This window comes from Rhinopithecus roxellana, chromosome 7, assembly GCF_007565055.1.
Source record: "Rhinopithecus roxellana isolate Shanxi Qingling chromosome 7, ASM756505v1, whole genome shotgun sequence".
In the NCBI taxonomy this organism is placed as follows: domain Eukaryota; kingdom Metazoa; phylum Chordata; class Mammalia; order Primates; family Cercopithecidae; genus Rhinopithecus; species Rhinopithecus roxellana.
This window is the reverse complement of record NC_044555.1, coordinates 146,554,108-146,581,691: the sequence shown is the minus strand read 5'-3', so window position 1 is coordinate 146,581,691 and position 27,584 is coordinate 146,554,108. Positions and strand designations below refer to the sequence as shown.

The 27,584-nt window shown below is 35.2% G+C and overlaps 2 protein-coding genes across 7 annotated transcripts in view; both read right to left on the bottom strand.

The window, feature by feature from the left end:
* DIAPH2 (diaphanous related formin 2) overlaps window positions 1–27,584 on the bottom strand; it is a 923,693-nt gene that overhangs the window by 706,048 nt on the left and 190,061 nt on the right. For all 6 annotated transcript variants that reach the window (XM_030934028.1, XM_030934026.1, XM_030934029.1 and 3 more), the window contains one exon: window positions 24,651–24,790. In XM_030934028.1, coding sequence (XP_030789888.1) covers window positions 24,651–24,790 — 140 coding nt within the window. The remainder of the gene's footprint in view (window positions 1–24,650; window positions 24,791–27,584) is intronic.
* On the bottom strand, window positions 20,995–22,501 carry RPA4 (replication protein A4). Its single transcript, XM_010356890.2, has one exon. The coding sequence runs from the start codon at window positions 22,100–22,102 to the stop codon at window positions 21,317–21,319; it is 786 nt and encodes a 261-aa protein (XP_010355192.1). The 5' UTR covers window positions 22,103–22,501; the 3' UTR covers window positions 20,995–21,316.

Sequence of the window (27,584 nt, the reverse complement as noted above, 5' to 3'; positions counted from 1 at the left end):
TTTCTGTCCAAAAATTTCCCCTGGACTACCTAATACATTTTCAATCCTTTGGCTCAACATTCTGATGTAGCCTCAATCTACCTTTCCAGCCTCAGGCCTTAAAGCACATGTGCCAATAAAATGAGACAAATTACCATTGCTGGAGCCCACCTTGCACCTTCCTCATGTTAGCTCATTTATTGTTTCTTCCCAGAAGGTAACCTCAACTCCATCTCTCCCAACTATTTAAAACTAAAATTGGCTGTTTTAAGTCATTAATGTTTTCCCCCGTAATTCCTCCAATCAAATGAGTTCTTTTTCCTTAAAATCTCCATGTAATATTTATCTCTTACTGCTTGACATAATCATAATGATTCTTGCCATATGTCTTACCTACCCCTTTGGCATGTAAATTCTCTAAAGAGAGTTATATCATTTCATTAATATTTCTATCTTTCATAGTGTTTAGCAAGATAGCTCATATATAGCCACTAAATATTTATATTAAATAGAGTCAACACTAAATAAATATTTGCTAATTTAAATTTAATTAAATTTACTGGCTTGTATGGTTAATAGAATAAGCAATCTCATACTACCCAAGAACATCATAAACATAAATCAATATATAGACTTCTGTGAAATAATAACATCTATGCTGTATATATTTAAACCATTCCATTTCAGTCTTTATCCATTTCATAGCTACCTAAGGTAAATCTTACCAACAAAGCAGAGACTGAAATTTTTAAGGGGATATCAGAGACATCACTGAAGAAAATACACTTTTGAAATAGCTCATATTCAGAACCAATCGCCATCCACAATATACATAGAAGCTCATTTTAAACAAATTCTGCTTTAATTTCCATAATGGAAACAAGAAAAAATCAATATGGCATTGTAATGATAATTGGCAACAAGCTACTGTTCAATTGAGGCATGTAATCATCTAGTGCAATGAGCTATTTTCTCTAAAGGCTCGATAATCAGTGAGGTGGTGGTAGAGGGATAAAGGGACATCAGCTTTAAGTATAATATACTCTATTTAATTTATCACAGAGAAAAATCAAAAGATATCATTACAGCACACTGTACCCTACAATAACCTTTATATAATAGGAATTCTGAACAAATTTTTACATAGTCCTCAATATCCGCTTTGGCATTTGGGAAGATGAAATAATCCATGATTTCTTTAAATTTATCACAAATTGTTTTAAAAATTCTGAATTTTACTCGTATTCTCTTTATGCCTACTGCTATTAAAATTATTAGGGTTATTTCTTTCTTGGTCTAGGGAAGCATGATTCACAAGAACATGATTCATATTTGTTCAATTGAAATCAGTCACCCACACATCCCCTGTTTCAAATGGTGCAGTTTATGGTACTTTGGTTTTATTCAGGGAAAATTACTATTTTTCTTAAAAAAAAAAAAAAATAAGATACAATCATACACCTTAAGTGTGAGGAGGCAGGGCCTATTATTGCAAACTAGACAGGGAAAAGTCTTAAATGAGAATATTTTAGGCCAATGGGCAGAGGAGGCCTAGTAAGAGTCTTTAAAACTTTTAGAGAGAATGGGAGCCCAAAATGAGCCCGTTGCTAAGGGGATAAAATAATTATGTACGATGACAATACTCAAGAGGTTAAAAGGAAAGGGATGTGGCTAGACATAACTTTGTTTCCTTTTTCTCTTGCCAGCACCACCATTTCTCTGCCTTTCAGGCATCAAACACTGTGAACTCCAGCCAAGCACTTACTGTTTCACTGCTTCTCTTTCTCTTTCTTTCTCTCTTTCTCTCTTTTTTTCTCTTTCTTTCTTTCTTATATGCAATAGAGTATACTGATTTCAGCCAATACAAAAGTGGCCATGAAATGAGGAGGCAGTTTAAAAACAAAATGTTGGCTCCTGTATGTGAGCATGTGGGCAGAAATTCTGACACTGAAACACTAGAACTAAGCATAAATGAAGGGTTCTCAAAGTGTGGACTCCAAATCGGCAGCATTGACATCATCTGGGAACTTGTTAGAAATGAAAATGCTTGTGCCTTACCTCAGACCTACTGAATCAGTAGCTGGGAGGAAGACAGAAATGTATGTTTTCACTAATTCTCCTGGCGAATCTGATGCTTGCTCAAATTTGAGAACCACTGGCATGGAACAATGGACTGCTGAGAAGTAGGGGAAGCCTTTCTCAGGCAAGACTCAGGCTCAGAACTCAAGGCTGCTTTATATGCCCACCCAACCATACTGTGCCCTCCCAGTGCCACAGGACACAGATCAAGAATCCAGTTGAAACAGATATATTTGGTATATTTCATGGAGTATGCAAATTCCAGCTCTGAGTTATTTAGTACTAACTGGAACATCTAGAATGATAAGAATACAGTTGATGACCTGATTTAAAATCTTATTCAGAGATTACAGACAAAGACATAAAATTTTCTGTACTATCTCAGCCCCAAATAAGAAACTAATATTTCTCATGGAACTTACATTTATGAGGGACACAGAAGAGGCAGAGAATAATGAAGACCCAAACAGAAGGAAAAACAGAGGAGGAAAATGACTCTTTATAATTTTCATAACCAACCCAAACATGAGTTATTTTTTCTTTCCATTTTACTGAGGTATGATTTACATATAGTAAAATTTACCATTTTAACAAATGTATAGTCACGTAACCACCAATACAAATAAGATATAAAACGTTTCCATCACCCTAAAATATTCCCTCATTCTCCTTTGCAGTCAATCCCTTTTCCCTACTCCCAGAATCCTGGCAACTACTTATCTGATTTGGGTCCCTACAGTTTTGTGCTCGCCAGAACATCATTACAAACGGAATTGTACCGTTTTCAAATTTTGTGTTTGGCTTCTTTTACTTAGCATAAATATTATGATATTCAACCATTTTGTTGCATGTATTAGTATTCCATTCCTTGTTACTGTATGAATATACTACAATTTGTTTATCTATTAATTAGTTGATGAGCATTTCAGTTGTCTCCAGGTTTTGATGATTATGAATAGAGCTGATATAAACATTGACATGTAAGTATCTGTGTAAGCATGCATTCATTTCTGTTAAAAAATACCTAGGAGTGGAATAGCTGGGTCTTATGGTAAGTATACGTTTAACTGTTTAAAAACTGCTTTCCAAAGTGGCTATTTGGCACTCCTTCAGCAAAAGATCACAGTTCTAATTGCCCCAAATCCTTGTCAGTCTTTTTAAGTTTAGCCATTCTGAAAATTGTTTCTAGGTAAAGAAACTGAGATGCAAAGTAGTTAAGTAACTTCCCAAACATCACGCAACAAGTAAGTAGCAGTTCTAGGCCTCAAATCCATATCTGACTCCTAAGCACATGCTTATTTCAACCACGTCCCTAGAAATCACTAAAACAGGATCAGTACACAATTTTCTATAACATCTAGCTAATAGCTCCAATACCTTGCTTAAGAAGAATTAGTGGTGTTACAGAAGAGTTTATACCTGCATATCTATGCCTAGACAGACAAACATATGTTTCATTATTTGACAGCTTAGTTCATTTATTTAGATAGGATAAGTACTTTTCAATACACGTTTTTATTGTTTTTTAAAGTCCTGAGTATCATAAGAAATCTAAAAAATACTGTTAAGGAAAGATAACTGGAGACTTCAACTAAAATTTTCAGTCGAGATTTAGGTAAGGTAGTTTATCAGAAAGAATAGGTCCAAAATGTAGCTTACACTATTTCTTTTTTGATGGGCTATATAAGTCCACGATCTCACTTTTTAAGGTATTAACATATTGGTGATTTTGTGTTATCAAGTTACCAAAGTTAAAGAACTGTCTTAACATGCTACACATTCAAGTTGACATTTGTGGTCACATGTCAGGAGACCAAGTGGAACAAATGAACCACCCAAACAAAAACAATAGACCAGCCAGGAAGATTAATGTTTGAGTGAGCCAGCAGCCAAAATTATATCTGGAGACTGAAAAGGAAGCCAGGAAGCTTATACTGCGAACAAGAGGTCTGAATCACAGTGAGAGAGCATTTTCCAACCCTACGTAAAAAAAGTTTGGCTGTATCTATCAGGGAGGCTAACCTCTGTTACGCTGCTCAAGAAGCTAAAAAATAAAGACTTTTTTCCAAGCTCACCCAAAAATCAAGAAAATATTCCATCATCCATCAATGGATTATTCTGTGGGGCCATATAGCTGCATGGCTAAATGCATAAGCTTTAGAGGAAAACAGATCTAGGTTCTAATTTCATCTCTACAAATTCTAGCTGTGCTACTTTTGATAATATACGTAAATTTTCTAAGCTTGTTTTTTTATTTTCAAAATAGGGATGAGAATACTACCTATACCCCATGAAGTCTTCGTGACTATTAAATGAAATAATGTATATAAAACATCACAATAAAGCCATCAAGAAATTTTTGGAAAATGTTAAAAACCAAAAATCTGAATGTTGTTTGAATCTCTAGTCTAAAATGCAGTATGAATTTTAGGCATAAATTAAAGAATCCTTTTCCACAGTATTAACACAACTTTTAATCACTTAATGAAAATTATATTAATTTTTGTAAAACATGCAGATGACTAAAATTATACTAAACTTATTCTATTGACTTGTTTAAGAATAAGACTGTGGAATAGTGTCATGCCTATCATCTCAGCTATTCAGGAGGCTGAAACAGCGGGATCATTTGAGCCCAAGAGTTTGAGGCCAGATGGGGCAACATAGTGGGACCCCATCTCTAAAAAAATTTTTTTAAAGACTTTAAAATTTAAATATTTGGTACTCATATTACCTCATGTGTTTTAACCAGTCACTATTCAATTTTGTGTATACTTAATTCTAATTGTATTTAGTATGGCCAATTCACATCAGAATAGATATGGAAATTACAATGGTGAGGGAGAGAGAATTTTTAGTTCATGTATAATCCTGACAGAATTATATCAAAAATATATTGAAGTTTTAAAACAGAAACCTATCTCAAGCCTTTAGAACTTCTAAGGCCACTATTTTTAAAGGACCCACTTGCACTGATCAGCATGATCGAAGGAAAGAAAATCTTACATTTAATGAAGGTATCAGAAGATTCAATTAACCCTAACTAAGAGAAAGCAGTATTCTCCCCTCTCTAGCTCTTCAGGGCAAAGCAAAACGAGAAAAATTTTCTATAAATGTACCTATTGAAGGAGAGAATAAGATTCTTCTAAAGAATTCTCACAGATTCTTATAAAGGACAACATTTCACAGTTTCCCAAAACCTCAACTTTTCTCCCATAAATTAGAGATTCAGACTCTGAATTATTTAGTTACATTTCACTTAAATATGAAGTAAAACCAAAGATGTAATGAACAGATGAGTTCAGGATGCTATATACAATGAAGACATAAGAGAAAATAGTGACTGCATGCTCATCAATGATTAGATTATCCAAATTAACATCTATCGTTCAAAAGGGTTAAAGCTAAAATTAGAAACTTCTATATTGAATCCCATAAGCTGTAAAGGCAATTGGTCTCATGTGAAGGAGTCCAATATTAGTCATGTCATCCCTTTATCACTGTTTGTGCAGTGCTAAAGGCTAGTATAGAGGGTTATGTGTTCTGTACAAAGGATTTTATTTCCCTCTAATGGTGTTCTATTCCCATGTGTAATCTCAAACTACAACCTGAATCACTGGAACATCAAATAAAATGAATGATAGTTCAGAGTTTCTTGGGGGAATTCAGAAAGTTGGTAAAATTATAACATGTGAAACAACTAATTCAAAGGGTTGAGGAGACTTTAAATATTACCTTGAGTGGTGGGTTTTTTTTTTTTTTTTTTACAGGAAAACATCTCACTTTAACACCAATATTGCTACTGTAATGTTTTTTAATGCAACTAAAACCAAATCTTTGTTATATACACTTATGGAAAGAAAGAGTTCCATGTGATTAAAACCAGTACGTAGCCCAACATAAACAGTATCATGCATTCAGTCCATGGATCAAATCTGCATAAACAGTAACCAAGAAAATCTTAGTATTTTCCGCATCTTTAAAGGAAAATTTGTTCGGCTAAATAAACATCATAGATAGTTCCACTGTCAATATAAATACCCACTAAAATATATATAAACAGATATAATATATACATGAATTTGTATACACTACAACTGACTTGGTCTTAGATCCATAAAAACATATATGTTCACTCAGGTTTCTCTACATGAAAGCAAAGACAATAACTTTGGGCATTTGAATGTCCTTGAAAACTATTCATCATCAGAGGTATCCATGAGATACCTCTGACCAATTATAAAATATCTATTTGATGTAACACTGCCATTTTCAGACATTTGTGCATAAACCTTTGAAGCCTGACAGTCACTGATCATTTATTTCATGTGACTCATAGAAAGCTTGAAGGCATCAGTTTACCAGCTCTACCTCTGAGTGGTTTTGACTTCAATGTTGTGATAGATTACAATTTCCTTAGAAATGCCAATGAAGACATTCCATCTTTCTCTCTCTGGCTGCATTTATTCTATCAGTCTTACTGCAAAAATCCTACTCTGTTTCATGCCACTCATCCATTTTTAGGAGTTCCTTACAAAGTAGGAAATGTGCATTCTTTCTAGCTGTTTATATTACACAAAGACAAATTCCTCTTACATATTTATAAAATAATTTTAAATGCTCTAGTTACATATAAACATCTCTTGACGGCAATAGTTTAAGCAAACACACTCTCTAATAGGATAAAAGTTCTTTATTCATTAAAATCAATTTCGTAAGCTGTCTAAGTTACTTTGGAGATAGCCTAAAAAATGGCTAATGCCCAAATCTATCTGAATGCCTAACAGGCTAACAATCAATAATGTTTTCCTCTCCACCTTCCTTTAAACATTATTGTTAGAAAAGTGTAAGAGAAGGTCTTGCTCCAAAGTAATGATGGGGAAAAATTACCAAAAAATTTGAATGACAATGAAAATAGACTCTTCAATCTACAATCAACAGGGGAAGCAAAGGGAAAGAGTATTCCAAATATTCAAGTAAAAGCTACTCACATTTTATATCTTCTTCAGATGTTTGAAATAGTAGATATAATTATGTTAGGACACTTATTAAAGATGCCTTTTTAGTAACATAACCAGTCAAACTTATAATAAAATGTTAACTTCCACAAGAAAAATGCATTGGTTTATTTTCCTAAGATAAGTAATACAGTTAAAATTCTATCATGCACACCACAGGACGTCCAATTTCACTTAGTTTAGTGGAATTTTGTTAAAAGAAACTTATTCCAAAAAATCACATTCCCAATCTATAAGCCCTGCAAATGAAACAGAACTGACACCAAGTTTACGTCATGAATAAAGTAAGAAGTTATTTGAATGTATCGAAGAAACATAGAGGCATTAGCATATACCACCCGCACATATTATTTTTTCCTAAACCAATTTGTATGTTATACTATCTGATTCTGGTGGGCAGCAGAGAAATTAAGTGAATTTTTTTTTCACAGTAACAGGGGTAAGGAGAGTTGAAGGGTAATTGCTATTTGATGAGTGAACAACAGAAATGCAACAGTCCTTCTCACCTACCAGGTGCAGTGCCAAAAACATATAATTAAAGACTCATTACAGAGTGTGATAGCTACGTAGACAAAGATCAAAGAAATTTAATGTTCACAGATATTTTTAGCACCAGATAATTGAAACCAAACTTAAAAAGAAAATCATTTTCTTGGGTTCTCACTGTACATGTCAAAAACATTTTAGCAAGTCCAAATGTTCTTTTTTCCTCAGAATGTTATCTGTAATAGGTATTGCTTTAGTCTTTTCTTGTTTGTTTTTATATAATATTTTAAAATCCATTCCTCCTAACACTGAGAAAGATACTGTGGAGATTATATGTTCTTCAGTGTGCACATACATACAATCTTAACCATGGTGAAATATGTGTTTTTTTGAATTTATATTTATTTTTATTGACAAATAAAAACTGTATACATTTATACTGTACAACATGATGTTTTGACACATGCATACACTGTGAAATGGGTAAATCAAAGTAATTAACATAGGAATTACCTCACATACTTGATTTTATTTGTTATGAGAACACTTAAAAATCTCCTCTCTCAGGACCAACAAGAAGATACCACAATCCTGCTTTTATATGCACCTAACACTGGAGCTCCCAGATTTATGAAACAATTACTACTAGACCTAAGAAATGAAATAGACACCAACATAGTGAGTGGGAGACTTCAATATTCCACCGACAGCACTAGACAGACCATCAAGACAGAAAGTCAACAAAGAAACAATAGACATAAACTATATCCTAGAACAAATGGACTTAACAGAAATCTACAGAACATTCTTCCAAACAACTGCATAATATACACTCTTCACATCAGCACATGGAATATTCTCCAAGATATATCATCTGATAGGCCACAAAACAAGTTTCAATAAATTTAAGAAACTCAAAATCAGATCAAGCATCTTCTCAGAACATAGTGGAATAAAACTGGAAATCAACTGCAAAAGGAACCCTCAAAACTATGCAAATACATGGAAATTTGTCTGGTCTTCAATGATTTTTGGGGTAACAATGAAACCAAGATGGAAATTTAAAACTTATTTGAAAAGAATGGTACTAGTGACACATGTTATCAAAACCTCTGTTATACGACAAAAGCAGTGCTAAGAGAAAAGTTTACAGTGCTAAATGTCTATATCAAAAAGTCTGAAAAAGCACAAATTGACAACCTAATGTCACATCTCAAGTAACTAGAGAAACAAGAACAAACAAAGGCCGGACGCAGTAGCTCACACCTGTAATCCCAGAACTTCCAGAGGCCAAGGCAGGCAGATCACTTGAGGCCAGGAGTTCGAGACCAGCCTGGCCAACATGGCGAAACCCTGTCTCTACTAAAAATACAAAAATTAGTTGGGCACGGTAGTGCATGCCTGTAGTTCCAGCTGCTTGGAAGGCTGAGGCACAAGAATCGCTTGAACCTGGGAGGTGGAAGTTGCAGCACTGAGCCAAAATTGAACCACTGTACTCCAGCCTGGGTGAACTTGTCTCAAAAAAAAAAAAAAAAAAAAAAAAAAAAAAAAAAAAAAAAAAAAAAGAACAGATAAAACCCAAAGCTAGAAGAAAAGACATAGCAAAGATCAGAGCAGAACTAAATGAAATTCAAACAACAACAAAAATACAAAAGATAAATGAAACAAAAAGCTGGTTCTTTGAAAAGATAAAATTGATAGACCATTAGCGAGATTAATGAAGGAAAGAAGAGAAAAGATCCAAATAACCTCAATTAGAAATGAAACTGGAGACATTATAACTGATACCACAGAAATACAAAAGATCATTCAAGACTACTATGAAGACCTTTACACACATAAACTAGAAAATTTAGAGGAAATGGATAAATTCCTGGAAACATACAGCCCTCCTAGATTTAATCAGGAAGAAACACAAACTCTGAACAGATCAATAACAAGCAAGGAAATAGAATCAGTAACAACAAAAAAAAAAAATTGTCAACAAGAAAAAGTCCAGGACCAGATGGACTCACAACTGAATTCTACCAGACATTCAAAGAAATATTTTTTACCAATCCTACTGAAACCATTCCAAAAGAGAAAGAGGGAATCCTCTCTGAATGTTTCTATGAAGCCAGTATCACCCTAATACCAAAACTAGGAAAGGACATAACAAAAAAGAAAACTGCAGACCAATATCCCTGGTGAATACTGATGTAAAAATCCCCAACAAAATACTAGCTAACTGAATGCAACAGCATATCAAAAACATAATATATCATGATCAAGTGGGCTTCATCCCAGGGATGAATAGTTTAGCAAGAATAGATTAGCATAAGCAAGTCAATAGATGTGACAAATCACATAAACAGAATTAAAAACAAAAGCCATATGATCATCTCAATAGATGCAGAAAGAGCATTTGATAAAATCCACCATCCCTTTATGATAAAAATCCTCAAGAAACTAGGCACAGAAGGGACTTCCTTCAAAGTAATAAAAGCCATATAAGACCAACCCAAAGCCAAGATCATACTGAATGGGTAAAAGTTGAAAGCATTCCCCTGATAACTGGAACAAGACAAGGATTCCCACTTCACCATTTCTATTTAGCATAGTACTGGAAGCCCCAGCCAGAGCAATCAGGCAAGAGAAAGAAATAAAGAGCATCCAAATTGGAAAAGAGGAAATCAAACTGTCACTGTTTGCTGATGATATGACTGTATACCAAGAAAACCCTAAAGACTCATCCAAAAGGCTCCTGATAAATGAATTCAGTAAAGTCTCAGGTTACAAAATCAATGTACACAAATCAGTGGCACAAAGCGGAGAGTCAAATGAAGAACTCGACCCCCTTTACAACAGCTGCAAAACAAAAACAAACAAACAAACAAACGCTTAGGAATATACTTACCCAAGGAGGTAAAAGATCTCTATAAGGAAAACTACAAAACACTGCTGAAAGAAATCATAGATGACACAAACACATGGAAACACATCCCATGCTCGTGGACGGGTAGAACCAATATTGTGAAAATGACCGTGCTGCCAAATGCAATCTATAAATTCATTGCAATTTCCATCAAAATACCATCATTACTCAAAGTAGGTGGGGGGAGGTTGAGAGGTGGGTGAGAGATAAAAGACTACATACTGGGTACAATGTACACTGCTTGGGTGATGTGTGCACTAAAATCTCAGAATTCAACACTATAGAACTCATCCATGTAACCAAAAGCCACCTGTACCCCCAAAACTATTGAAATTTTAAAAATAATCTTTTTAAAATTTCTTCTCTTAGCAATTTTCAAGTATACAATATATTATTATTAACTATAGTTGCCATGATGTACAATAAATCTCTTGAACTTACACCTTCTGTTTGTATCCTTTGACCAACATAAATACAACGAATATTCAAAATCCTTAATAATCCCCCACTAAACAAGTTGTTAAGGCTTTTATCCAAGACAAAATAAGCCAAATCCGCTATTATTTTTCTTATATCATAGTGATATAAACCATCTAAAGCAATAACAACACAATAATAACAAATACATACATGACATACAAACAAAACATTTGTAGAATAAATGCAGTATAAAGTCCCTAAGAGATATCAGCCTTCTGTTATCATCAATCTGGCTTGTACCTATTTTCAGAAAACTCTAGAAATATAGCTACACCTAAAAGATATGCATTTATACTTGCTAAGTCTTTCCAAACATATAAATGCTTTTTAAAGAAAGCATGTCTTAATTGCTGAAATAACTTTGGCCTTATTAGTTAAAAGCCAAAACAAACAAACAATTTTAATTAACAACATGGATTTTCCTTCATTTACAAACAAACCTCCATGAAAGAACACACACCAATAAGGGTAGCTTTTCTAGTTGAGAAATAAAATAAGTTACTCTATTTTGTAGATGAAGAAACCAAAGAAGGTTAGTGACCTGTCTTAGAACATAGAGCTTCCTAATAGGAAAACAATAGAATCCAGCACTTCTCAATTCTTATATACCTCTCATTAAACTATATTGTCAACAACTAACATAAAAATCATTAGTTAGAGGTTACAAGATTTTAGTTATTTTCCTTTCACGAACAAATACTGGATAAAAGTTAAAATATATTTAAAAATATCACCAATGCTTATATGTAGAAGTAAAAACAATACCAATGAGGTGGTTTTCATCTTTTTAATTATTAATTTTGGGTTGCATCATCAAGGCACGGGATACTTTAAATAATAAAAACATCAGAAATGTCCCAAAATATATACTTTCTTTCTGTTTTTCATGTACCAATGGATAAAATATTGAGCCATATCATATTACAATTTAAGATATGGATCTCCAGGAAATTCTTCTGGAAGCTGGTATCAAGGGAAGTATGGTACCACATAAAAGAAAAAAAAAAAAAAACTATGGCAGTACTCAGTACTCAGGCAACATCCTCCAAAATAGAATTAGAGTAAATCTGCATATGTTAAATAACACTGGGTGCTGCAGAACTGACCTAATAAACAGGAGTAGGTTGATTTCAGGTGTATGAAGGCTTGAAATTCATATTCATATGAGAGGCCACTAAAACTGTCTCATTTGAAGATGTTTTAGTTTTTAGAAGTACCATAACATTATGTTATCTCCTATATTCTGCCTTCATGGATTCCACCTTAACAGAAGATTCCAGGTTTAAACTGCCTAGTGCGAGAGGCTATACACTTACAGCTTTGCTGACCAGGTGGGAAATCCCCCTAAATTAGTTGTCCATTATCTACCACCAGTCGAACAGCTGGGGTCATAGAGCAAATACTGTTATCTAAGGCACATGGATCTTCTTTCAATCAACTATACAGACTACTAGCACTCCAGGTGCTAGCTGGCATCTTAATTGTGAGTTGTCAGCTATCCAACTTCTATCAAAAGTCCAGCTGAGATGATAGACAGTCCAAGGGGAGAGCCTCAGGCACATTTCTCAAGTACACCTTGGTAGCAGGTTAGATTACTAGAAAGCTGCATTCCAGTACCATTATTCCTGGGTCATTGTAGAAATATCATAACCTTGATTTTTTCACTTGTTGGCTAAATGCAGGAAATGGACATTCATAGAAATCCTCTGTATTTTATGGAAAACTATCGAGGACTCATTCTACTGTTATTGTCCGATATCCCTCATTTAAAGAACCACAAAATAAAACGAGTTCAGAATTAGGAAGAATGACCCTCCTGAAAAACAAACAAACAACAACAAAAAAGAGATGCAGTGTCATTTATCAGGTAACAGCTATGTCTCCCAATATTTTTTATTGAGAGACTTTCATTGAGAGACAGAGCTGTTTACCTGATGAACACCCCCCTACCCCTCTCCACTCCATACAAAGAAACTTGGATCTACGTTATACTCAAATCACTACCTGCCATTGTCCTAGGTTTTTGGAAAAGTTCCACCTTCTTTCCTCATTTAATTGGAGCTTGGCATTTTTACCCTTGTCTTACGGAAGTAGAATATCTGCTTCTTTTATTTTAAGCTGCAACTGCTTTTGCAGTATTCTCCAAATAATGAGAGAAGTATTAAAACTCTAGTATGTGCCCAAGACCTTTAGTTAAATTAGTTCATATAACTCGAAAGAAATATATTTCAAATGACATATTTATAAGCATTTTCTTCCCAAGACTAATTTTGAATAAATAGAATATGCATATAAGTGTTTTAAGAGGGAAGTTAGCCTTCTACTCAGAAATCCATACCATCAGTGTGCCTAGATTCTGCTGCTAGATTATATATACCTTTATATGACCAGTTACATGTTTCTAATTATTTTAGATGATTATTACATAAAATTGGCTTTCTAGTTTAAAACACATCATTTAAATAAGAAAATGTATTGCCTTGGTGGAGCTTACATAGTAATAAAATAAATCCAACACAAGAACCACTATTTATCCTAATGCCTGTAACATTTTCTCCTAATAAAACAATACTTGAAAAACTTAGGTCAGTATCTGCTGTGCCTAATTATTTTTTAAAATAATATATGACACATAAATCTACTTTGCTTCTATTAAGAGGTAATATCATTGGATGTGCCAAAGTCAGAATTATGTTTTGAAGTTAATAGTGTATAATTAAAAATTCCAGGTCACTTAATATGTATGGTATCAACTTAGTCAAATGAGCTTGAATATACTTGATACGAATTTGAATTGTTGACCAAGATTTTTAACAAAAGGCATATAAATTGACAACTGCAATGAGTTTACTATTTTCTATTCTATGTATAAATATACTAGTGCTATTCTAAAATGATTTATGGATTTGAAAGTTAAAGCAAAGAAATTCAAAATACCAATATTGAAAAACCTGCTCTAGTAATACCGCACATAATGCTGCTTTATGAAATGTGCTCACAATTTTAAGCCGTGTTCATATTTCCACATTGTAAAAAGTGTCCTTATTATTCCATCTTTCATAGTTAGTCCTCTGCAAAATGTTCTAAGAGTATTGATCTATACCTACCTTTATATTAACTTTCTAAGTACTGTTGGCTGCTTTGCCAAGCTTTTAATAAGTTTAATACAGGTTGTTTAAATAGTTATTAAGACCTATAATTCAGAAAGTGCTTTCTAGTCCTAATTTGTATTGCTGTCAAGATCCATCTATTTTCATTATGATAATTATGTTAAAATGCACATTTGTTAATACACTAGAAAAATATGTTTAAATCTAAAAGGAAGATAGCATCAAATAAAAACAAATATTCCAGAGGTAATGCAAATAACTGCACATGTATCAACTCGAAAATATATTTTATGTTTTCACTGGCTTGGAAATATTGGCTGAGGAAGCTATCATCATAGGATGTGAACACAAACACTATGCCATGAGTTTGGCAGATAAGTGGATCCCAACCAAACAGAAAAACAATTTCCTAGTGGGGTAAAATACCCCTAAAGCTGTGAGGCAATTTCAGTAACAACTCTAAAAAGAATTCTAGGCAATCACAATTCTGTGATACTATTCTTCAAAGCAGTATTTGCTGTTTTTGTCATGTGCTGAGAAACCTTAGTGACAATGATCTATTGCTACGTATTTCTTTGGATCTTCATAAAACGTATTGCCAAATACCTATACATCTTGCAATGAATTGGCTTGGAATAAAATTGTCCAAACTCATTGGCCATTTCTCAGCAGGCACTGCTTCCTTTCATAAAATTTAGTAAAGAGATATGAACAAAAATATCTAAATAACGGAGTCCTCATTCTAAATCACACATAGACCATGGTATGTGCAAAGTCTAATGCAATTTGTGATGGCAGATTGGGATTTACTTTACAGTCAAAGCACATGGATTTTTAGAGTGTTAAATAGAGTTGTAAACATTCAATTTCATTAATACACCATGCAATTGCAACAAGGCTATTGCGTAAAGCATGCTATGCTGTCTGTGGATTGTGAATATGATTCAAACCAAGGTTTCATTCTTATGTGGAAGAAGTTAGCTTCATTCTTTTTCTGATTACAGCTAAAAATGCATGGCCACAAAATAGTGCCAGATTAATGCAAATTCATTCTCACTGCTGGAGAAGCATAGGTTGTTATTGATGGTGGGTCAATAACCACATCAAATCACACATTAGTATATATAAATTACACAGCACCAGCCACCATGAGACAAATAAGAGGGTAAGAGGGTCCCTTCCCCAGAGGAGACTAAAATCTGAATGAGAAAAACAGACATGCATACATGAAACTATTATAGAGTATAAACAGGTACTGGTAAATATATACAGTAAAAAATAAATGTTGAGGGAAATGTACAATAACAGAGTGATTTGAGATAGGACCAGTTAATGATGGCTTATAAAAGGGATTTTTAAGTATTTGCTTTAGCAGAAAATAATATACCAAAATGACTTTCTTAGAGCCTTTATCACCTGAGTGATTAAATACCATGTGAATTTGAAATTCATGACTCCACTTAATATTCCAAAATGACTGCTTTGAGGATGTTTGGTAAAAGTGTTAGCATGTATATGTATGTGTGTGTGTGTGTGTGCACTTATATATATTTTTAGAATTTTACGAGGGGCTGAACAAAAAGAAACCAATTAAAACTGTGGTAGGGAAGAGAATTACCCACGAGAGGACAATGGCGTGGGTTCTAATGAACACCAGGTTTCAAAAACAGTTATGCAACAGAGTTTTAGGAACTGCTTTCATCCGTATTTAAAGGAAATTATAAATAACTGTCTGGGGATGGTTAAACACATTTATAAATACAAAAAATAATGGAACATTAGGAAATCCTCTAGCCTTATAGAGGAACATTCTTCTCACTCTTCAAAACAATACCTAAACACTAATCTAGTTCCAATAGCAAAGGTAAGAGGATTAAAACTAAGCAAAAGAGAATATAGAACATAGAGGCTTAGAGCTGCAAGGCTCCAATCCCATTTACATATGAAGAAACTGAGGACCAAAGAGGTCCATTGACTGGACCAAGGTCACCACAGAGGAGCGATCAAGAACTAGAATGATTTATCATACTGTCACAGGATCCTGGGGTGTCACTTCGCCAACTAGAAACCTCTGCAATCAGTGGCATCTTCTGCCTGAGTAATGTACAACATGTTCTCCCTGCTTCCACCCAGGGCTATCCTTTAAAAATGTAGGTCATCTCATGCCATTCCATTCCTCAAAGTTCTCTAACAGTGTCCCAGCTCACTCAAAGTAAAAGCCAAAGTCCTTTGAATGGTCAATAAGGCTCTACATTATCTGCTTCCAGCATGCTAGCCTCCTTGACATTCCTAGAACATGCCAAGCATGCTCCCATCTTTGGTATTTGCTGTTGCTGTTTTCTGTTTCTAACAACATTACTTCTCCGGTGAACATAGCTCACTGCCACACTTCCTTTAGACCTCTGTGCAAATGTCATTGAAGTCAGGGAGGCTTTCACTGATCATCTAATATAAAATAGCAACATCTCCTCCTCAGTTCTTATCACAACCTGACATTTGATATACACCTTTAAAAAAACTGAATTCCTGTACTAGAATGTAAGCTCCATATGTATAAGCCCCATATGGACAAGGGGAATTTAGTTTTGTTATTCCTTTGTAGGATTATCCATGTGATATATAAAAACAAACCACATAAAATATTAAGTGCTATTTATTGAACTCCACCAATTTAAGGTATTACCAAAGGAAATTAACTTTTTTTTTTTTTTTTTTTTTTTTTTTTTTGAAACGGAGTGTTGCACTGTTGCCCAGGCTGGAGTGCAGTGGCACAATCTCGGCTCACTGCAAGCTCTGCCTCTTGGGTTCACGCCATTCTCCTGCCTCAGCCTCCCGAGTAGCTGGGACTACAGGCACGAGCTACCACACCCAGCTAATTTTTTGTACTTTTAGTAGAGATGGGGTTTCACTGTTTTAGCCAGGATGGTCTCGATCTCCTGACCTCGTGATCCACCTGCCTCGGCCTCCCAAAGTGCTGGGATTACAGGCGTGAGCCACCACACCCAGGAGGAAATTAACTCTTCATGTTAAAAAATTGTTTTTGTAATTTATCATATGATGGCAAATTGGAATAAATATCATAGAGATGGTGTTAGAATTACTAGAAGTATCCACAATGGATAGGGCAAAGAAGTTCCAATTTACACACAGCTATGTGATCAGAAAAAAAATAAGCTTCTCAATACACTGATATATATTCTTAAGATATTATATTGCAAAAACTACAAGCATAGATTTAGAGGAAATGTAGAATTTCAGATGATCTTTTAAATCAATGAAAATATAGGCCCAAATGGTATTACAGTATCATAAAAAAATCCAAGTTATTCAACTAAGTTCTCTACGACAGCAAAAAATAACGTTTTGTCTCTTAAGCTGATAGGTGAGTACAAAGGTGTTTTTATATTATCTTCTATACATTTGCTGAAAGTTTTCACACTTTTTTTCATTTAAATGAGACAAATTTTAAGGAAAGAAAGTCAAAATATTTAGTATGTGACGACAGTGAAAGAATACTAACAACAGTGAAATAATACTATTTTAATAGACTTTCCTTATTGTGATGCTGTACAAACTAGTTGTTAAGGGCCTAGGCTCTAGAGATACAAAGCCTGGGCTTAAATCTTAACACTGATACTTGCTGGTCATGCAACTTTAATATGGAGCAAATTACTTAACCTCTCTGAGCCTCAAGTTTGTCTACAAAATAGGAACAAAACTAATAATGTTATCCTGATTGTATATGTATATTTAAAGGTCTTAGAACATTGCACAGGGGTAGTAAATGCCATATACACACACACACACACACACACACATATATATATATAAAACACATATCACACACACATAGTTTTTCATTATTTTTTAATGTATTAAAAATGCCTATATATCATCCAATAAGACATTTGGAAATGGAGTCTCAATTTCAAGAGAGAGGTCTGGCCGGGTGGGTGGCTCACACCTGTAATCCCAGCACTCTGGGAGGCTGAGGCAGGCGGATCACGAGGTCAGGAGTTTGAGACCAGCCTGGCCAACATGGCGAAACCCTGTCCTACTAAAAATACAAAAATTAGCCGGGCGTGGTGGCAGGCGCCTGTAGTCCCAGCTACTCTGGAGGCTGAGGCAGGAGAATCGCTTGAACCTGGGAGGCAGAGTTTGCAGTGAGCTGAGATTGTGCCATTGCACTCCAGCCTGGGCAACAAGAGCAAAACTCTGTCTCAAAAAAAAAAAAAAAAGAAGAAGAAGTCTGAGCTGAAAATGTAAATCTAGGCATCACAGGAATCATACATACACATATACACACATACACACACACACACACACACACACACACACACACAACACATACACACAATTCCCACTCTTAGAACAGTACTTGGGAGATAATAAATATTAAATAAATGTTACAATGTTAACTATTACTATCTTTAATAAGCATTTCAGAAATCAATTAAATTTAAACTCATCAAAATTAAAGTTAACACTTAAATGCATATAGTAGGAACTCACTAAAGGTTTCATGAACAAATATAATTCTTGCTAGTTACCTTTTTTAAATTGCTGTTATCAAAAGTAAACAGAAATTGAAAAAATATAAGAATTTATGCTTTTCAGCCTCTACTCCAAAAGTTACTAAATTTAGTAGGTAAAAGTAACAAAATGATCACTAATAATTATGACCATAGTAAGATTATTATATTGGCCTTGAAAACACTTTCAAATATATTTATTCATAGTTAATTCAGAATCAACCTCAATATAAATACATACATTTCATAAGCCTGTGAGCCATAGGAAAAAATCTCGGGTGGATTATAATCATCAATTATGTTTTTCAGGTTCCTCAGGCTTAAATGTCCCTGCCCAAAATAGTCAATAGTATGTCCCCAGGATTTGTATCTTATCCTCAAAAGGTGTGGCTAACAATCAGGGCAGGACCTTGGAGAAAGGGGATATTAGCCAAGTCATTCCCAATCTAAACAAAATTGAAAAAGTATGCATGCCATGTGGGTGTTGAAAATGAACTTTAAAAATCTGCACCCTTTAACATGGACTAAATATGCTTGTATAAAACAATCCAGTGATTGTTTTCTGCCTAAAAATGTTTTTATTTCCACTGACATTATATCTAGACCTACTTACTATTTTTCCACTGCTATCTCTTACCTGCAGCAGAATCCACTAAAACACATGATTCCATTCAGAAGAATAAGGGTTGGGAGGAGTAATTTTAAAAGCCTAAAACAACCCCAAGGAACACAGATAGAGGACACTGCCCCTCAGAGGATGGGGGAGAGGCTGGTCTTCTGCCTAAAATTCAGGTGTACATATCTCAATGTATCAGTTTGCAGGGACAAAAGCAGTTTGGCCTCCCAAACAAAACAAAAAAAAAGAGTCTTTTCCCCCTCCTTCTGGAGGCATGCTCCTAGAGTAGGAAAAAAAAGTGGCTACCCATCCACTGGCCAGCTGAATCAGCTCAAGCAATTATGGGAGCGACCTATAATTATACTCATAAATATCAGATTTTAATGTCATGGTTTCTGAATTTGGGTAAGTGATATCACAAAAGAATACTGTATCTGCTAGACTATTTCTTTCAGCTCCACAACTCTAAGTATTATATATACCCCTTGTTGCCTCTCCCCCAATATGATTTTCCCTAGGACAGGTAACCTTTTTCAACAAAAAGTAGTTCCGAATATTTTAGGTTTATGAAGACCAGAATTTTCAAAATGACTAATAATTTAAGTAACAGGTTTATAGTATGTTATTCATTTATGTTTTTCAAGAGTGTCATTTATGATTTCTTTACTTTCAAGGGGAAGAAAAATATGCATCACAAAGCTTAAGCAAGAATTGGTGGTAAGTTTTTCTAATGGCCACTGACAGAGGCCATTTTCTGAAAGTTTTCCTCAAAGTACGGATTACTGGCAATGCTCCATTTAAGAGTTTGTTTGTTTGTTTGTTTTTCAGTTTTCATGATTCAATTAGACAAACAATGTTCTTCTCTTCTATCTTAATATATATTATATATGAATATACATATATTATATAAAATATAATACACATTCAAAAGTATATATTTTTTCTTTCCTCTAATGTAAAATATTTAACACCTTGAAAGATACGATCTTTAGTGTATAGGTAACTGAGGGCTTTCGTTAATGGTCAATTATTTAAAAGTCTCACATAATTTATATAATCTACACTAAAATGTATTGTTAGAACTAGGCTACAGCATATGTTCTTGGTATTATATATAGAAAAGAAAAAATTCTGGATAATTAAAACTATTAATCCTTAAGGATATAAAACAAAAAGGCTTTTTCAAATGTACTTAGAAAAAATATCACACAGGAAAGTTAAGATTTTGTAAAACTATTTTAATAAAACATTTGAATAAATTTGTGTTAAACTCAGCAAGTTTCATATGCCTATGACTTGCTTCCCTAACCTACTAAAAATTATCTTGTTATACATAAAACAGAGCATTTAGTAAAATAAATAACACACCAGCACATGAAACTTACAGAAACTCTGGCATCCATTTACCATGCAAGTACAATAAACTGTAATTTCATCCAAATACCACGTCATGTATGAAATAATCATTAAACTTCACCACATTAAAAAAAAATTCAAAGATAACCTGGCAAAAATGATTTATTTAAACATAGTATAACCTTAGTTTAAGAAAACATAAATTCATAGTAATGAGAGCAAATCACACATAAATGTTTGAACTGAGCATTAGAATTCACAAATTAATATCTTCAGCTCATTTGAATTAATGAAGTACTAAATACTATATTGAACAAGAGATAACAATATCATTATATGCTAAATCCAAACATGGAAAATAACTCTAACATAAAAACAAGCAAGACTTTTTGTTGTCGTTTTTTGGTATTTTTTTGGGGGGAAAAGAAGCTCCAACACAATTAAATAATACATTTCTACATTTTCTGTTGTTTTTCTTCCCCCTAAATCATCATGTTTCCATTAGCTTGCTAGTAAATCCTACAGAGTTGTCAATTTATCCATCACCATCTCTCTCTCTCAGCTTCAAATATAGAAAATCTGAAGAGTTCAAAGCAGTTAGAAAAGCAGCGAGTTGACAAAGAATGCCACTTGAGATTTTTTTTTTTTTTTTTTTTTTTGTCCTACTTCCTAAAAAGTCAACAGGTCAAAATTACTCTCAGCTGGATGCAAGGATCTTTGGAAAAGGAAAGGATGTTTTCCCTGCCTCAGTCAGCAGACTTAAAATGCTCCTGATCCACAGTGGGATAGATGTGTCCCTCGACGGTCAGATATTCAATCGCTTCCTTGATGGCCTTGAGACTAAGGTCGCAGAGCTGAGCCTGGAGCTCATGGATGCTCTTCCCTTCCTGTTGAGGACACTCATGAATCAAACGCAGCACTTCGTCCCGGATGAAAATGCGGTGACTCTCATCGTTATCCCCAGCATCATCCACTTCTGATGGAAACACAGGCACACTTTCTACAGTGGTATCACGACGGGCTTTATCCAGCATCATGTGTGCATTGACTGTTTCCAGAATATGCACAGTGAACTCGTTCATGTCCTCTAGGACATGAATTTTCAATACCTCAAGGCTCTTTGTTCCCGTGGGACATTTGAGGATACCAAACACTTTGACATATGCTCCGACTGACAATGGAGTCACTTGCTTGACTTTCTCTCTACCAAACCACTGTCGGGCCTCGATTGGTTTCGCGGTCATATCATCAATTTTGTAACAAATGTGATTTGAAGCCTTCTCTGACCCTCTGATTACCCCTACGATGGAGACCTGGGAAACTATAATTCCCCTAACCTTGAACACAGTGTCAAACACAGTAGAGCTGAGAAGCTGGTTCACATTACACGGTACAACGTCCTGAATTCGGACCTTAGGTCTTTGGGTCTTAATAGCAGGAGCTGCATCTCTCTCGCACAGTTGGCCACTGCCTCCACTCCCTCCATCAGCAGCAGAAATGCTGCCATAGCTCCCAAACCCACTGTTACTCATCTTCAAGACAGTTCAGACCGAGGAGAAGGTGGGCTTTGGCTTGTCTGGGGCTCCACGGACAGCTTTGAGTTCTCCACAGAAGGCTTTGAGCTCTCCACAGAAGGCTTCAAGCTGTCCGAAAGGCTACGACTGAATGCTGGGAGCCTGAGGACGTGACAAGCTCCACGCTACCTGTGGACCAATCAGCTACTAGAATGCGTCTGCTTCCAGCCAGTCAGGGTCGGCCACCTTCTCACCTGATGGCCTAATCCTTCCCGGTGTGTCAGTGGTTGCTACATTCTAAAAGCCCCACACGAGGGGGAGCCCTGTTGCTTAGCTGGTCAAAGCGCCTGTCTAGTAAAAAGTCCCACGTGTAATTTCAAGCAAGCCTTTCCCAACATCTCTATAAAAATGCATTTTTACTAGTCCCCCTCTTAATTTCTTAATGCTACAACTTCTACAATTACTTTTAAAAGACTCATTTATTCATTCATTCAAACAACAATGCAACAGAAATTTTAGGAGCACGAAGTGCTTGGCAAAACGGTAGAGTGCTGTACGTTATGTGCAGGGGGAAAAATGCACCACCGTGGTTACTGTTCTCAAGAACTCACGTCCCCTGTTCATTCAAACAGTTAAAACCAGGAGCATCGGGCCGGGTGCAGTGGCTCACGCCTGTAATCCCAGAACTTTGGGAGGCCGAGGCAGGTAGAGTACTTGAGGTTAGGAGTTCGAGACCAGCCTGTCAACGTGGTGAAACCCCGTCTCTACTAAAAATACAAAAATTAGGCAGGCGAGGTGGTGCACGCTTGTAATCCCAGCTACTGGGGAAGCTGAGGCAGGAGAATCACTTGAACCCAGGAGGCAGAGGTTGCAGTGAACCGAGACAGCGCCACTGCACTCCAGCCTGGGTGACAAGAGCGAAACTCCATCTCAAAAAAAAAAAAAAAAAAAAAAACCTAGGAGTATTTTTTAAGAAATGGCAAGACAATCGTCTTTCAATGATTATCATACTCTAAGATAAGTCACATCTTAACAGTGGCTTTTTAAAATTTTTTGTGGTTTTAAAATTGTAATTTTCCAGGTATTTTTGCCAAGTCCACTATAAATAAGTAATTAATATATTTCAATTTATACATAAATCCAAACTGAATGACTGAGCTCTAAATTATTTTCAAGGCTCTGTGGGCAGGACAGAAAAGTACAAGATTTAGGCCTATTATATATTAGGAAAAACATGGATAAAATCACAGTAAGTTTTTTATATACTCTTATGGAGTAAATTCTGAACTTCTAGCAGTTATATAAATAGAACCCAGATTTTTTTTTTTTTTTTTTTTTTTTTTGAGACAGGGTCCCAGGTTGGAGTGCAGTGGCGGGATCTGGGCTTACTGCAACCTCCACCTCCCGGGCTCAGGTGATGCTCCCACCTCAGCCTCCTGAATACCTGGGACCACAGGCACACACCACCACATCTAGCTGACTTTTTTGTATTTTTAGTAGAGATGGCGTTTCACCATGTTGGCCAGGCTGGTCTCAAACTCCTGGACTCAAGCAATACACTTGCCTCAGCCTCCTGAAGTGCAGGGATTACAGGTGTGAGCCACCATGCCCAGCCAAGAATGTTTTGATATTTTATTGAAATTTTGCCTTTCTTTATAAAACATTTTATTTTGGGTGTTATTGATTTAAAGGCTTAATAAAGGAACCACAGTTACTGGAATCCACCATTGGCAAGTAACCTCCTAACAATCCTTTGTAGTTAGTTAATAGCTTAAATTAGTAGAGTTTTGAGGAGTTTATTAATGCTCTCATTTCTTTTACTGGTTAAAATAATTCACTTTTTGCTATCTCAAAATTACAGAAATATGTGGAGTATATCCAAAACTTATAGAAGAACATGAAGTTATATATACCTTTCAAGTTTTAAAAGAATAAAATTGACAGGCACGGTGGCTCACGCCTGTAATCCCAGCACTTTGGGAGACCGAGGCAAGTGGATCACGAGATCAGGAGTTCGAGACCAGCCTGGCCACTATGGGGAAACCCCTTCCCTACTAAACATACAAAAATCAGCCAGGCATGGTGGTGCGCGCCTGTAGTCCCAGCTACTCAGGAGACTGAGGTAGAAGAATTGCTTGAACCTGGGAAGTGAAGGTTGCAGTGAGCCGAGATCGTGCCACTGCACTCCAGCCTGAGCGACAGAGCGAGACTCTGTCTCGCACACACACAAAAAAGAATAAAATCATGGAGCAAATATGCTTAATTTGTTTTATAAATAAATATATAATAATTATCTGAGCCCACAAATAGATTTCCATGTAAATGTGGACATTTAACTTCTGGCTCTATGTTAATATTTGTATTCCTAAAATTGTACATTACTGGAGATCCAACTAAATATATTTTTAAAAGTTTACAACTTCACAATCAGATGCTGCTGTTTTATTAACATCAGACTTTTAGTCAGAAAATCTTGAGGTTTAAATAACAAAACTTATTATATTCCCAAATAATTACAGACACTACAAATTGTATGAATCATACCAAAATGATAATTACCACTTACCTGACTGGATTGCTGGTTAAAGAAACCCTGAGGGATTCTAGGCAATTAAGAAGTTTCTCATCTGATATACCTGATCGTAACTCATGAACATATTCTTGTGAAGACAGGGTGCATTCATGTTTGCTGTTTTTCAGCCCACCCTAAAAAATAAACAAAGATACCATTTTAGACAATGTTTTTTAAAAAATTTTTAAGTAAAATAATGCACAGAATATTTATTTTGTTATATAAAAATGTGTGCAGAGTGCTACATGCTTAAAAATTCTTGATCACAGAATTGATGTGGTAAAATTGTGTTGTATATATCTCAACATTTTCCTTGACCTCATTTAAAAAAAAAAAAAATTACAGTGCTGGTGCTCATGACCTGAATAGAATATGAACTTGAATTACACAAAGTGTCATTGACAGGGGTGCTTAAATTTACAATTCAGGCATTAAAATTAATATTAGCTAGTCCTCCTTAACCCAGAGGATAAGCATTCAAAAATCATCTTATTAATTTTCCTAGTTAAGATATTCGATTCCACAAAATCCAGCAAATAAAATTTAATATATACCATTATACATAACCCACATCTATTGAAAGATATCAGAGTTATCAGCCTTTCTAAAAAAATAAGTGAAAACAGTTATTAAAATGTAAAACAATATATCTCCAATTAGCATGTTAATTAATCAAATCAGTTGAAAGCATTCACCAGTTCCCAATTATTCCTTTCTGTTACTCTCAGGTTGTAGATTAATCTTAAAAAGTCATTAAATACATTTATCTGATAGTAACTAGTTTTTAACTTAATTTTCAATATAGACGGAGTTATTTCTAGAACTCATCTCATCACTGCTCCTTAACTTCATCATCTTGCTATAACTATATAAGTAGTTCAGGGAAAAGGCTGGGAGGAAAACATTGTCAACACATTCACTATACTAATACCTCATAGTTTCACATTCTAGACGTACCTAATCATAATTGCCCCTTTCCTATACTGTAAATGTATATCCCTGAATTAAGACTCCAAGCTTGAGTCCCATTTTACAGGTTCATACAAATTACACTCAGTTTCTGCTAAACATCTAAGGATACTTACCATAAAATAACATCAAAAGGATATGATATATTATCATAAGAAATACAATATTATAAGGAGATCATAAGGAAAGGAATTTTTCCCCATTGGGTAGAAGTATTATCATTAGAGGATACGACATTTAAAAAAAAAAAAACAATGTTAATAATGAGAAATGAGTTCCCCATGGTTTCACACTATTTGGGTTTTTATTGAGAATGCCTCCTCAATGTAGAAAATGTTAATCATTCTTAATTTCTGAATTTTAAAAACCCCATTAAATGCTAAATTTTTTAAGTCTGATAAAGGCTTATAACATATAGGGGAACTCTATTCCCTTAGAGCTGTGGCAATATTATCATTATCATAGCACTTAAAATATTGTGGTAGAGGTCATTATTTGTGTCTGTCTCACTTCTACATTGGGAACTCCATCTATGCCACATAACTAACACAGGTCATGAATTTAGTGAGCCTCAATAAAAGTGTGTTATTATTGAACTTCTCCATAACTGCAGAACAAGGAATATGATTTCATACTTTTAGCTCCTATATTTTGTATAATGGCCACTGACTTAGTATTTCTTGCTTCGTTATGAGATACAGCAGATGTTAAAAATACATTGGATGGGCCAGAGACAGTGCCTCACACCTGGCATCCCAGCACTTTGGGAGGCTGAGGCGGGTGGAACACTTGAGGTCAGGGGTTCGAAATCAGCCTGGCCAATGTGGTGAAACTCCGTCTCTACTAAAAATACAAAAATTAGCCAGGCGTGGAGGCACATGCCTGTAATCCCAGCAACTTGGGAGGCTAAGACACGAGAATAGCTTGAACCCAGGAGGCGGAGGTTGCAGTGAGCTGAGATCCGGCCACAGCACTCCAGCCTGAGCCACAAAGCAAGACTCCGTCTCCTCCCCAAATAAAAAAGTATACTGGATGAATCATCATCACCTACATGGCACAGTAAGTAAACCCATCACTGAGAGATCATGTCCATATTCCTGTAACTTCCTCACGCATCTATTATTCCACAAGGAATAACAACAAGTAAATATTTAAAGCATAATTTTGCAAATTCAAAATTATAGTTTTATTTTTGCTTGGCCAACTCACTTTCTACAGCAATACAAAGTTCATCAGTAACAAGGGATATATTTACTACATATGCCAGTCTGAAAACTGCTAGTAAAAGGAATTAAAGTTTTCAAGTCTGTAGTCACACACCACTTTCATATAATCCTCAAAGTTATTTTTAAATTAATATATAAAAAGGCACCACTAATCCTCCCCTAGAGGATTGTATATGGAATTTAACCCTGTTGAATGACCTTTGTATTTTGCAGTTTTCTCTGCCTTGAAAACCCTTACCCCAACCTCTCTATTGCTGGCTCTCATCATTTTAATCTCAACCCCATAGTCTTCTCCCCACCCTACATTCTAATTATCATTGCAACACCATTTTAAATATCATTTACGGTATTACCTCTATGAAAATTTATTTTTGTAATTCAGTTGTTTACTGTCTTCCGCACTAAAACATAAGCTCTTGTATCTTATAAGACAGGATTCTTGCCTGCCTTGTTCACCACTGTATCCTCAGCTCTTAAGACAGTGTTTAAGTAAGCACTCAATACATATTTCCTGGATGGATGGATGGATGGATGGATGGATGGATGGATGGATGGATGGATGGATGGATGGATGGGTGGATGGGTGGCTGGATGGGTGGATGGGTGGCTGGATGGATGGGTGGATGGAGAATAAACAAAAGCGTGGATGAGTGATGAGTTTCAACTTGTTGAAGATTCTAAGCTTAGTTTTGCTTCAGAATATTATAGTTCTGAGACTTTCAGTAATAATATA

Excerpts from the sequence above, each read along its gene's own strand:
- RPA4 (XM_010356890.2), bottom strand. The coding sequence starts at position 22,102 with ATGAGTAACAGTGGGTTTGGGAGCTATGGCAGCATTTCTGCTGCTGAT.